At 56.2% G+C, this 13,614-nt stretch overlaps 1 protein-coding gene across 2 annotated transcripts in view; it reads right to left on the bottom strand.

The window, feature by feature from the left end:
* ARHGEF18 (Rho/Rac guanine nucleotide exchange factor 18) overlaps positions 1-12,826 on the bottom strand; it is an 85,305-nt gene extending 72,479 nt beyond the window's left edge. The window contains exons 1-2 of one of the 2 annotated variants that reach the window (XM_058728845.1): positions 12,527-12,826; positions 1,808-1,929 (exon numbers count right to left, since the gene is read on the bottom strand). In XM_058728845.1, the coding sequence (XP_058584828.1) occupies positions 1,808-1,822 (15 nt within the window). In that variant the 5' untranslated portion in view covers positions 1,823-1,929; positions 12,527-12,826. Of the gene's footprint in view, positions 1-1,807; positions 1,930-8,497; positions 8,661-12,526 lie in introns of those variants that run through there. The other variant, XM_058728844.1, reaches the window with a different exon arrangement.
* Between the last annotated feature and the right edge of the window lie 788 nt (positions 12,827-13,614).

Raw genomic sequence — 13,614 nt, 5'->3', positions numbered from 1 at the left:
TTCATGTATTTTAAAAAGGTCTACATCTTACCAATTAGTAGACAGGAGACTTTCAAGAAGTGTCCTATTAAATGTAAAAAAGAAGGAGAAGAAGAAGAAGAAGAAGAAGAAGAAGAAGAAGAAGAAGAAGAAATAGAAGAAGAAAAAGAAAGAGAGAAAGAGAGAAAGAAAGAAAGAAAGAAAGAAAGAAAGAGAGAAAGAAAGAAAGAAATCAGGGGGTCTTCCCGGAGGAGGTGATAGCGAAGGAACAAATAAGAGTTGGTGAGGCAGAGGCCACAGGTGAGGGCATTCCAGGCATCAAAAGAACAGGATATTCAGAAGCCTGCAGGTTTGAGGGATCCCGCTGCCTTCCAACAACTGGCGTTCCTTCTGTCTGGAGGTGTGGAGGGGGGAGATGGGGCCGGATCAGCAGGCCTGGTAGATCACGTAAGAACTTAATCTCTAAGTTCCAAATAGCGGTGGTAGGGAGTTCAGGCAGGGTGCGGGGGGCGGGGGGCGACTGTGGTTTGTCTTCGGAAAGATCAGAAAGACCAAAGATGGTGTGCAAGATGCAGAGTTGAGATGGGCCTGGAGGGGGGAGTGGGGAGGGGAAGCCTGGTGGAGTGAGAAGGACCCCTGGGGGGGTGAGTGATCCTGGTGGCCTCCACCGGGGCAGCGGAGAAGAAAGGAGAAACACGGACAGGGGTGCAGGTGCAGCGTTCACAGGGCTCGGGTGAGAGAGCAGGAGGGAAGGGACAGGGAAGTACCTTCCACTGGCCTCCAACTCTGGTGACCAAGTAGATGACAATGACAGGGACGCGGGGGAGGGGTCCCCCCATTACCACCTCATCTGCCCAACTGCCTGCAGCTGACAGTTCCTATGGGAAGAGGTCCAGAGCCCTGAACTGCACTTGGGTCCTGCTCCTGTCTTTGTGCACACTGGATCCTTGCTGACCCTTGGGCCGATTTATTTCTTTTTTTCTAGAGAATGAGAGAGACTGAGAGAGAGAGAGAGAGAGAGAGAGAGAGAGAGAGAATCGCAAGCAGGCTCCGTGCCAGCAGCACTAAGCCCGATGTGGGGCTCGAACCCAGGAACCGTGAGAACATGACCTGAGCCGAAACCAACAGTCAGACACTTGGGACACTTAACTGACTGAGCCACCCAGGCTCCCCCACTTGGGCAGATTCTTACCCTGCTGGGCCCTAGTCTCTCCTCCTACAAAATGAAGGGACGGATACACAGGACGCCTTGTGTGCTTTAACTGTATTGGACCCTCCTTTAGTGTGGGGGGTGGTGTAAAATGCCACCCAGACCCCCCTTCAGCAAAGATGTGCCAACCCAGGATGTCAGCAGGTGACTATCGGCTGTCAGACCCCTTCCAGGAAGCCACACCTCTTCCTGAGCCGCCCACAGGCGACACCTGATTGATGTGGGGACACAGCAGATGTGGGTCTGCCCACCTCAGCCTGACTTGGGACCACTCTGCAAGGCTGCTCTGGCCCGGAGCTCCCCGGGGAAGCTTTCTCCTCCTTTTTCCTCCATCTGTCTATCCACCCACCCTTCCTTCCTTCTTCCCATCCGTCCGTCCGTCCGTGTACCCCTCCCTCTGTCAGTGCCTCCTTCTTCCGTGCACCCATTCGTCTCCACATCCCTCCCTCCCTCTCCTTGCCCCAGGAAGGATTCCAGCCTCCTCGTCGCTGGTCAAACGGGACGGTCACTACCTTGCCAGGTTTTAATGAGAGTTCTCGGAAACAAAGCACTCCTAAAAGTGTATGTGCCGCCCCTGCTGTCGTCGGCTCCCACCCGTCTCAGCCACCAGACACCTGCCTGCTCATCCTCCATGGTGGGAAAGTCTGGACGCCCAGGCCTCCAGGGGCCGCCGCTGCTCCCGGTGGCTGATGCTGCTGCTTCACGGTCAAAGGGCTGGACACATGGCTTGGGCTCAGAACCTGTAGAGAAACGAGGGACGAGGTGTCAGGGCCAAGTGCGACGGGCTGAGGGGAGAGGACTCTTGAGTTCTGCAGCTGCTGCTGCTCTCCCGGGGCCTCGGTTGCCTCATCTATAAGATGGGCTGGTGGAAGGAGATGGTCTCAAAGATCTTGAAGCAAAGACACGTGTGTGCCGTCACTTCCCCATCCTGCCTCCTGAGCCTGTGGCAGACGTTTGTATTCACACAGGAGGCTCTTTCCTGCTGACTGATCATTCAGCCCCTCGGACTCCCACCCCCCTGCCCCCTCCCCCGCCCCGGGACCATTTCTAGCAGCTCCTTAGAGTTCATCAGAGTGGACTCGTGAGATGAAATTGATTTGTCATACCTGCTCTGGCAAAAAGCCCTCATTCGAGAGAATGGCTCCTTAAGACCGAGCACAAGCGCCCAATGCCCACATTGGGAGGGTCTCTGATGGGGGGACCCCAGGCTACCCCTGCCTTTGGGTCGTATTTGAAGTTTCAGGGTTTTCTGGTTGCCATGGCAGAGAGGAGAAAACAAGGACTTTAGGGTCAACCAGACTGTGTCCTTGCCTGGACTTGCCTCTAATGGTTGCACACCTTTGGGGAAAGTACCTCTTTGAGCCTCAGTTTCCTCACCTGGGAGGTGGGCGTGACAATGCCTGCCTTTCAGAGCTGTGGGGAGGATGCAGGGGCCCTAGTGTGTGGAGCGTAGTCCTGGGGCACTTGGCCAGTCTTGGCCACCTTCCTTGCCCTCTAGGTCCTGCCTTGACGTCGGGTCTTGGGCTGAGCCCCCTGCTGTGGGAAGGGGGGGGTATCCACTTTTTCTCTCCCCCTGCCCTTTACAATGCAGCCAGCACAGTCCCCCTACCTATTCGAATCCCCGTGGAGGCTCCTGATCGCTCGCAGGAGGAATATTGAGACTCTTAGCCCGGCCACTGATGTCCACCAGGATATTCCTTCTGTGCCTGGTCCCCGCCCCTGCGGGACCTGCTGCTTGAGACCCTCCCCTTCCGTTCCTGCTCTGAGGCTGCCTGCCTGAAGACCTCACCCTGTTCCTTCCAGAAATCTCTGTCCGCCCCCGACCTGTGGTGCCTCTCTCATGTGCGTTTCATTTCCTTGCATTGCCTCGACATCGTCCCTGCTCCAACCCCCCTCCAAAGACATCCCGGACTCTGCCAAAACCAGGGAGGAGACCAGCGCGTCCTAAGTGACAGCAATGGGGGTCTCAGGTGGGGCCGAGATGGGGTGGGGAGTGGGAGGTCAGATGCCTTTGGAAAGCGCCGAGTTAGGTCCGCAGCTTGGGTCCCCTGTGGCCGGGTGACCCCATGGACCGTCCTAGTTAATGCTGGGCCAGGATAATTATGAGCCAACATCTGCTGTCATTCTCCAAAGGGTCTAGCTAGGGTGATATGTTTGTGGCCACCTTGCCTGCGACCATTGTTGCTGGCACAGGGGAAGGCTGGTGATGTCCCTAACCCAAATAGGCACCAGTGGACGAATAGATACACAAGAGTGACGGAGGCACACGGAGCAGTAGGATTCAGCCACTAAAGGGAAGGGAGTTTGGACACGGCTACAACGTGAGGATTGACCTTGAAGACCTTACAAGCGAAGAAGCCAGCCTACAAAGACCACATGCTACGTGAGTGCATTTATATAAAATGCCCGCAGCATGTGAAATCTGTAGAGACAGAAGGCAGATTAGTGGCTGCCTAGGGCTTTGGGGGAAATAGAGGATTATGGGGTGATGGCTGAAAGATACGGTTTCTGTTGGGGTGATGAACATGTTCTACAGCTGTCGCAATGGCTGCATAATACTGCGGATGTAGTTAAAGTTATTGAACTGAACACGTTGGAGGGGTAAACCGGCTGGTGTGTGAATTACATCTCAATGAAACTGTTGCTCTCGACGTTCCCGGGGCCCCTTGTAGAACTTTGATGGGGCAGGTGCATGCGGGCTGCCGCTCCGTTTCCTTCAAGGTGAATGAGCCTTTGATGCTCCGGGCCTGTCACAGTGTGTGAGCACGTCACTGCTTCCAACACGCCTGTGCTCCCGTCGCCCTCCTGGGCTGACGGAGGGCCTCTGCTCTGCTGTCCTCCTTAAGTCTCGCCTCTCCTGCCTTCCCCACCCTGAAGCCAGGGCTGCATCAATGACTCAGAGAAATGTCGGAATAAAACAAGCAGGCTGTGAGGGAGAAAAACCAGATGTGGGGCGGGGGGGGGGGGGTCCGGGAGGCTGATGCGAGTCTGGGAGGGGAGGTGGAGCTGGCCCAAGGGTCAGTCCCACCCCCGCTCATGCCCAGGGGGCCTCAGGAAAGACTGAAGGGTCTGCCTGCTTCACTGGGCAGGGGCCTCATGGAGGCCTGAGGCCTCGACAGCCTGTAGAGGCCAAAGGCAGAACCTCAGACGTTGGGTTCTGTGATCCACAGGCTGAAAGTGAAAGGCCAGGGATGAGTTTACCTTTTCTATGGAAGCTTCTGAGCCAAGAATAGGCTGGACTTGACTTTGATGACAGACTCAACTCTGATCCTGGTATAACATGCTGAACCCCAATCTTTGTATCACAGACTATAAGTCCTGATGCCAAAGGTCATAGACTGAACTTTTATCCTGGTGTCATAGACTGAGCCCCATCCTGGTGTCATGGACTGAGCCCCCACCCAACATCATAGACTGAACCCCATCCTGGTGTCATGGACTGAGCCCCAACCCAACATCATAGACTGAGTCTTGATCCTGGTGTCATAGACTGAGCCCCATCCTGGTGTCATGGACTGAGCCCCCACCCAACATCATAGACTGAGTCCTGATCCTGGTGTCATAGACTGAGTTTCCATCCTAGTGCCACAAGCTGAATCCTGACCCTGCTTACAGACTGAGCCTTGACTCTGATGTTGCACACTGAACTCTGATTTTGATGGCAGATTCTCTTCCCTCAGACTCCAGACATTGTCTCCAGGGGACTCTGGTCATTGCTGCCTAGTATTCCCATCCATACTCCAACCTCCAGCTGCCAAGACCAAACTCATTGTTTTCTTTCCTCCTCCTATGTCCCTGTGGCAGGGTGACTGTACTATCTTCCCGGTGACCTGGCCAGAAACCTGGAGACCAGCCTTCCCTCCTCACTACCCCTCAGGACACCAAGCCCCATCAATTTCATCTCCCTGACATTTCTCCACTCTATCATCTTTTCTTTTCTCTGCCATTGTTTGAATTTCAGCCCCCGTCTCTCCATGCCCAACCACAATTCTTGTTGGGGTTTTCTCACACAAACAATGGTCAACCACAATTTCTACCCCGCTATTGCACTGTAATTGGTTTACTTGTTCCCTTCTCTCTTTTTTTAATGTTTATTTTTGAGACAGAGAGACAGAGAGTGAGTGGGGGAATGGCAGAGAGAGAGGGAGACACAGAATCTGAAGCAGGCTCCAGGCTCTGAGCTGTTAGCACAGAGCCCGACACAGGGCTTGAACCCACAAACCGTGAGATCATGACCTGAGCCGAAGTCAGATGGTTACTCGACTGAGCCACCCATGTGCCCCATTTACTTGTTCCCTTCTAAGCCAGGAGTTCCATGGGCTATATCTGGTTCAACATCTGATTTTATAAATAAAGTTTTATTAGCACAAGCCACGTCCATTTGTGTATGTATTATCTACGACTGCTTTCATGCTGTAACAGCCGAGTTTAATAGTTGCATCAGAGACCACGTGACCTGCAAAGTCAAAAATATTTACTCTCTGGCACTTCAGAAAAAAAGCTTGCTGACCCCTGCTGTAGCCCATGAGGTTCATGAGGGCAGGTACTATATCTGACCTGCTTTCACATCCCCAAGCCCCAAGTGGTAAAATCTTATGTGAATTGATCAGCTCCTGTATACCTTGCCTAGTGCTAAGCCTATCAGGTACTTTGCGTTCTTCTATCCTCATAAGCCCTCGAGTGCTCCCTTTACAAAAGAGGAAACTGAGGCTTAGAGAACTTGTCGTAGGTCATACCATACTGGTAAGAGGCAGAGTTGGATGTGAACCCAGGAATTTCCACCTCCAAAGCAGGGGTTTATAACCACCAGGCTATCCTGTGGTAAGCTGATGAAAGTATGGATGAGTGAATAAATGATTGGAAGGGTGGATGGTTGGATGGATGAGTGAATACGTTGTTGGATAGGTGGACGGATGGTTAGATAGTTGGCTAGCTGGCTGGATGGCTGGATGAATGGATAGTTGGTTGGTTGAATGGTTGGCTGGATGGGTGGTTAGATGGTTATATAAATGGATTGATGGATGCTGGGATGCATGAATGAATGGATCCTTGGCTTCCTGGCTGTTTGGATGGATGGATGGGTATATGATTAGGTGGGTGAATGGTTAGATGGTAAGATAGGTGGATGGTTATGTGGTTGGTTTGTTGAATGGATGGATGGATGGATGGCTAGTTGAATGGATAGATGATAAGGTGGATGGACGAATGGGTGGATGGTTAGGTGAATGCATGCATGGATAGATGCATGGTGGCATGAATGGATAGTTGGCTAACTGGCTGGTTGGGTGGCTGGATACATGCATGCACAAATACATGGATGCATGGGTGGGTAGTTGGGTGGCTGGCTGATTGGATGGATGGATGATTAGATGGATGGATAGATCATTGGTTAGATGAATGTATGCATGGATGGATGCATAGTTGCATGGATGGATAGTTGGCTAGCTGGCTGGTTGGATGGATGCATGGATATGTGGATGGATGGATAGTTGGGATAGATAGGGTGGCAGTGTCCAGAGACAGTGAGGCATTCGTTACATTAAGGAAATAGCATTCTGAGGGGATGAGTGGGGGAGGGGGAAGATGTAGATAGAAGGGGGGCAGGACAGAGTCAGAGAAGCCAGGCAAGAGGGAAACCCAGTTAAGGCACAGAATGTACTCAGTACGGATTCGGTGAGGCAACTTCCCTGCAGGTCCTAACTACCCTTTCCCCAGCCTTGTTTCATTCCCCAAACCCAACCCTATCATTTTCCCAGGAAGTCCCATTAGGTGTCCAGATGGCCAGTTACAGAGCTTGAGAGGGGCACACAAAAAAGCCCTCTTCCTATGTATCTCCCTACTCCTCCCAGGGCTAAAGCCTGGAAGGACATTGTTAGGAAAGACTCTGCTCCCCAGCACCATGCTTCTCGCTAAGGAGCCTGGATTCAGGTTCCACCATTAGCCCCTGCAGCCCCAGCCATAAAAGGATGTGAGAGTGACTGCTGGTGTCCTCAGCTCACTCCCCCACCTGCCAGCCTGTGAATCAGTCCCAATGTGCCTGGGCAGGAAGATGGGGTGGGCGGAGAGGCCAGGAGCGGGTGGAACTTCATAAGGATCTGGGTCCCAGACAGGGACTTTGGGGGTCCATGGTTGATGCACTTGTTCTCTGGTATTGCCATCCACTGGTGGATTTAAAAGCCCTCCCCAGACCCTCCGGCTGCCCACACTGGCAGCTTCGTTTACCAGTCAGAACACAGCACAGAGGTAGCTTTGGGATGGAACTGTTACCAGATCCTGGCCCCTCCAGCATGCGCTTGCTATGTGACCTCGAGCAAAAGTCACTCAGCCTCTCTCAACATCACGAGGGTTCAACAACCGGCGAGCAACTTCTACCTTTCTGGCTATTCTTTTCTCGCGTCCCAATCTCCGGGCCTCCCTCTGTCTCCCCGGCCCCAGCCTCCAGGTCCTCTGATACTCCTGTCTCCTTCTTGACCCAAGCAGGGTGCCTGGTACACATTAGGCCCTCAACCAGTCTGCGGAATGAATGAGCTAATGAATCTTCTCCCTGGCTTCCCTCCTGCATGAACACTCACTGTCACCCTGGACAGGCACTTGGCTCATGCAGGTGACAGTGGAGGCTAAGCAGTGGACTGGAGTGGGCGAGGGTCGGGCAAAGGTGGGAGGCACGGGAGGAAGGACATCCAGGAAGCTCCTATCACACTGTCCCCCACACCCTGTGGCCCCTGATACTGGCTGGTTATCTTCAAGGGAAAACTCATCCTGAGATTTAAGGAGAAGCGTCTTTTTGCCAAAGCGATTCGCCCAGGCCTCAGGGGATATAATACAAGGGGCCTCTCCAGCCCCCACAGAAGTAAACTGAGGCCCCAGGACCCGGGAGGGGACCGCCACCAACCCCTTTCGTGTGTTGTGTTTGAGGGAGATGTCTGCCAGAACCCCTCGGAGTCTCAAACCTCCTCTCTTTGGCTGCCTCCCTAGCTTCCATCCTGCCATCACCCAGGAGCAAACAGCAGCAGGAACCCCCAGCCAGTCACCAGGGTGCCCCAAGGGAGTTCTGGGGTGGATTCTCATTCTGCAAATTTACCTCCCGACACAAGGTCCTGGCTGAGCCTGGGGAGACGGTTCCTCTGAAGTGACAAGGACCCTATAAGTCTGTGATGTTCTGTTGGGCCCTGGGGGACTAGGGATCATGGAATTTGGAGCCAGATCAGGCAGAGCCTGTGCCCCAGGCAAAGGAAAGGCTCCAGGCTGTCCAGGGAGCCCTGCTGGGGGCGGGGGGACATGCCTGCTGGCCACTGCCCGCCCCCTTACCTCTCTTGAAGGCCCACCGCTTCAGCCACCGCTTGGAGAGGGCTGGCCAGGAGTGGTTGAGCGCTGAGTTAGCCATGGGGGCCCACGCGTGCGAGAGTGGTGGGTGCACAGCAGGGGCTGAAGCAGGAGTTTGGCTGGGAATCCCTGCCAGGATGGGGCTGCCAGCAAGAGGGGCGGAGACTGCCGCCAGGGGCGGCCAGATGCATCAGCTGATGGGAGCTTGGGGCCAGGGCAGAGGGGCAGGGGGGCTGGGGGGCCAGGGACTCCAGCCTGGGGGGGAAGGCCAAGCCCTGAGCACAAGCCCCCCTCACCCCTTCTCCATCTATAGGCATCTCACCCTGGCCGGACTAGACATTCCCAGGACGGGCCGAAGAAAACGGCACTGTGAGTGGTGGTGACATTGTGGTCCTCAGAAGACAAGTTTAGACTGGGTCCTGAGGTGAGCTTGGGTGTGTGTGAACGTCTGCGTGTGTGTGCGTGCACCACTGGCTGTGATTTTGACCCTGCGTTTGTGAGTCTGCACACAGAGTGTGTATTTTCACATCTGTGCATGTGTGTGTGTGTGTGTTTAAGTTTTATTTATTCAAGTAATCTGTACACCCCCCGTGGGGCTTGAACCCATGACCCTGAGATCAAAGTCACGCACTCTTCCAGCCGAGCCAGCCAGGCACCCCTGTGAGTGTGTGTTTGAGGGCAAATCTTGGGTGCCAAGTTGCCCATGTGGGGGTGAATAGGAACATCTGGGTGGTTCTCCCCCCAGCGTTTTGTTTTTTTAAGTTTATTTATTTATTTTGAGAGAAAACGCGAGAGAGTGTGAGTCGGGGGGGGGGGGCGGGGCGGGCAGAGAGAGAGAGGGAGAGAGAGAATCCCAAGCAGGCTCTGTGCCATCTCGGGGCTTGAACTCCTGAGCCATGAGATCATGACCTGAGCCGAAATCAGGAGTCCGGCGCGTAAGCGACTGAGCCCCCCAGGTGCCCTTCCCCCCAGTTTTATTGAGATACAATGGACCTACGGCACCGTGTGCTTTTAAGGCACACGGGATAATGACTGTACTTTCATATACTGTGGGATGACCACAACACATTTCGCTAACTTCCATCACCCCATTTAGATGCAAAAAAAAAAAAAAAATCTTTTTTTCCCTTGTGATGAGAACTCTTAGTTTCTACTCTCTTAGCGACTTCTCCAGCACACCTCGCAGCGGCGTTAATGCTGGTCACCACGCTGTGCGCATCACATCTCCAGGACTTACTTATCTTGTCACTGGAAGTTGGTCCCTTTTGAGCCCCTTCCTCCAATTCCTCCCCCCACCCCCACCCCCTGCCTCTGGAAGCCAGAAATCCAATCTCTTTTTCTATGGGTTTGGTTGCCGTTTTCAGATTCCACCTTTAAGTGAGATCATACAGCATTTGCCTTTCTCTGTCTGACTTATTCACTTAGCATAGTGTCCTCGGAGTCCATCCATGTTGTCCCAAGTGGCAGGACCTCCTTTTTTATAGCTGAATATTGTTTTTAAAAAAGACCCCTGCGATTCTGTGTGTGTGTCTGAAGGCCTGATGGTATCTGTGGGGTTGGATGTACAAGACTCACCTGGGACCTGGGGAAATCTGCTTCTGTTACCTGGTCCCTGCCCGGGTTCCTGCGTGTCCGCGCGCGGTTGTGTACGTGTGAGTCGGGTGAGTGGGCTTTGCGTGCGAGGTCAGGTGTGCGGGCTCCGGTCAGCGCGCGTGGCCGTGCCGGTGCTGCCCCCTGGTGGTGGGGCCTCCCTACTGCACCCTCGCTCCCTGCGTCTGGTCTGAAAAATTCTTTGTTCCCTGCTGACCCCCTCCCCCCACCCCCCAAATCCTTTGTGACCTCCCAGCCCCAAACCACTGTCACTGGTGAGAGGACCAAGGCTTTCTTCTTTCTGGAGTCCTGGCCCGCTGCCGCCCTCTCAGAGGAAAAGGCTGTCTGTCCCTCCTTTCTTCAGTGACCCTCTGTCCCCTCCCTTCCCGAAGGGTTATCTGCACGCCTGCCTTTGCCTCCTGACACCCGCTTGAGCCCACAGCCCTTGTAGTCCTATTTCCACCCCCTCCAGTCTTCTAGATCTCTCTGGGGGCTAACTCCAATGGGAGTTTCCAGCCTCACCTTTCCTGACCCCTTCTTTCTTGAACGCCCCTCCCCCACCCTACGCCCCAAGCTTCTCCTTCCTGTTCCGTCCTCCAGTTTCCCTTCTGCCTTGGCCATCTTCCTTTCTCTGTCTGGCCTTTTTTTATTTTATTTTATTTTTTTATTTTTAAGTGTATTTATTTATTTTGAGAGAGAGTGCAAGACAGTGCAAGTGGGGGAGAGGCAGAGAGAGAGGGGGAGAGACAGACTCCCAAGCAGGTTCCTCAGGGTCAGCGCAGAACCCGTGAACCGTGAGATCGTGACCGGCGCCAAAGTCGGACACGTAACCCACTGAGCCACCCAGGCGCCCCTCTCTGTCTGACCTTTAAACTCTGCCCTTGGCCATCACGTGCCCTCCTCCCCATTTGCACATCCCTCGGGACGTCAGCTCTCATAGTGTGAGTAGGTGACCCCACATCTTCCGCTAACGGAAAGATACAAAAACACCCACACTTTGCATAGCAGCACCCAGCGCACTCCAGCACACGCGGACAGTGGCGGACACACGCGCACTCAGTCACACGCAGACGGCCAGGCTCGTCCATGGAAACCCGGAGAATAGCCCGCGGAGCCGAGCTGCGGTTTGAATGCCCCGGCTCCCGCCACACACGTTTCCCGGCACGGGCTGCAGACGCCTCTCGGGGCTCCCCGACCTCCGGGGGGTGGGCAGGTGGGAGGACTTTCTGTGGGTGCTGAAGCCCCGCCCCCCCCAGGGGCCAGCCAGCCTCCCGCGGAGGCCAAGGCCGGGTTTGCCATTTCTGCTTGGCCCTCTCTCACCAGAGCCCAGCCTGCGGAGATGGCAGAGATTGGGGTCCCCCATCAGTCTTTCCCTTTTAGGGGTGACTTAGAAAGTGTCTAGATGCACACCTGTCTGGAACCCTCAGGAAAACAAGGCTCTGGGTCCGGCAGGCTGAGTGCCTACTGTGCTTCCTGAACTCCTACTGTGCGCCCGGCACCGTGCTAAGATTCACATGCAAGGCCCAGGACACCCTGGGGAATGCGCCCCCTGAGCGTGGCATTCAAGGCCTTTCCCTTGTGCCCTCAGCCTAACTCACCAGCTCCGTCCTCCCGGACCCCAGCTCTCCCCTCCAGGTTCACCCCCTCCCGGTTCTCCCGGGCCACCAGACCCCACGGTGCGTCAAGACTGAAGCCACCTGCGGGCTGGGCGGCCCCGGGGCTGGGCGGAAGCAGGCCTGGGTGTGCCCTGCTGGAACCGCAGCCCTTTTCCCCCCTCGGCCCCACCCCGAGGCGGGCGGATGTGAGGCTCCCCAAGGTGGGCCTTGCTGGGAGCCAGGGGGTGCCTCCCGGGGTCAGAGCTCTGACCTGGAGGGCTTCCAGGGAGCGGCGTCCTCCTCCTCCTCAGAGGGCCTGGGAAGACTGGGGTGGGCCCAGCTCACGACTGCCATCGGCCTTTAGAGGCAGCGTTTGTTTTGAAAGTCAGACGCCGGAGCCCCAATCTTTGGATGCTGCTTCAGGGAGGTCCGTGGGGGCCCCCGCGATCCGGTTTAGGAAGCGAAGTCTGCCCCGGGGTGGGGACTCTGCCCCAGGGAGCACCCTCATTCACCCCCTGTCTGTGTCCCTTAAGCAGGCTTTGGCTACAAGGGGTCTCTATCTTCTTGTCGGCTGCACGCGTTGTGGACCCCAGGCCCCGGGGGGGGGGGTGACCTTTCGGGGGCACAGACCTCTGCAGAACAGACAGGCGGGTCAAACGGTCGTCCCCGCCCACTCAGGAAGCAGGCTGGCGGGAAGGTGGAGGGAAACAACCTGTGGTGTCTCTGCTGCCCCTCAGGACCCTGCCTCCCCCCCCCCGCCCCGCCCCCGCCACTGCCACTCTGTCTCTGTTGGTCACCGGCCCCCCAGGCCCCTGTGAAGGTCACTCACCAGAGAGGGGCTTGTCCTCGCTGCCGTGGGGACCCAGCCCGGCTACCAGCTGCTGTGGCCCCCACGACCCATGGCTAAGGCTCCCCGGCGGCCCAGGGGGAGCACTGGCGGGGCCCTCGGGAACTGCAGGGTGACCCAACTCTGCCTCAGCTTCCTCTTTCTCAACCGCCTGCCCGGTGCCTCTGTGGACCCCGGCCTTGGGGGGAGGCAGGGGTCTGAGGACAGCCCAGGCCGGGTTCTAGAAGCAGGGAGCCTCCCCGGCCGGACAGCTGGAACACGCTGAGAAGCGGGGCGGGGAGCAGGGCGGGGAGTCCCAGCAGCCCCGCTCCCACCCCAGCGGCTTCCTGTGGAACCAACTGCTGAAGAGGAACGGGGTGCCAGGGCCTCACCCGGGCACACGGGTGCACAGAGGTGCACAGGGCACACGGATCGTGTATGCACAGAGACACAGGTGCTCCGACCCCCAGGGACCCGCACTGGCTCGTGCGTGGGGACCCACGGGGTCACATGGACACACGGAGCGACCTGGGTCCCCGCGGCGTTCTGGTAAATGTTTAACAACCACCTCTCCGGCAGAGAGAGAGAGAGAAGCCCTGATGTGTGTGCAGCATGTGCTGCCCCGCAGCTGATTTCCACACTGACCTGATGCACTGAGCGTCCAGTCGGGAGGAAGCACTCAGACACGGCTCCAGAGTGTCACTGGAGTGGGTACTCGGGCACGAGGTGTCCTCAGAGACACGGGCCCCCTGGCGCATGGGTGTGTAGATACCCGCAGGTCCGGGGAGACTCGGTGGGGGGTGGAGAGAGAGCAGTGCACCTGCAGAGACCCCTGGGCGCACGCAGGGCTCACCCAGGCTCTTACACGCAGACACCGGGGGGGTCCACGGGCACATGCACGGGTGTGACCACAACATGATGAATGGGGCCACGCGGAACCGTGTGCCGGCACGCGAGAGCGCCCACCCGGAGGCCGGAGAGGGGCCCGTGAGGAGACCGGCTCCCAGAGCCCCTTGTTATGTGTCCTGGAAGTTTGCAGGCTGCCTGTTAACTGCTGTCATCCTAAAACATTTAATTATATAAACTTGCAG

Source organism: Neofelis nebulosa, chromosome 4 (assembly GCF_028018385.1).
Source record: "Neofelis nebulosa isolate mNeoNeb1 chromosome 4, mNeoNeb1.pri, whole genome shotgun sequence".
NCBI classification, from domain to species: Eukaryota; Metazoa; Chordata; class Mammalia; order Carnivora; family Felidae; genus Neofelis; species Neofelis nebulosa.
The sequence above is the reverse complement of the archived record's forward strand: the minus strand, read 5'-3'. Positions and strand labels throughout refer to the sequence as shown.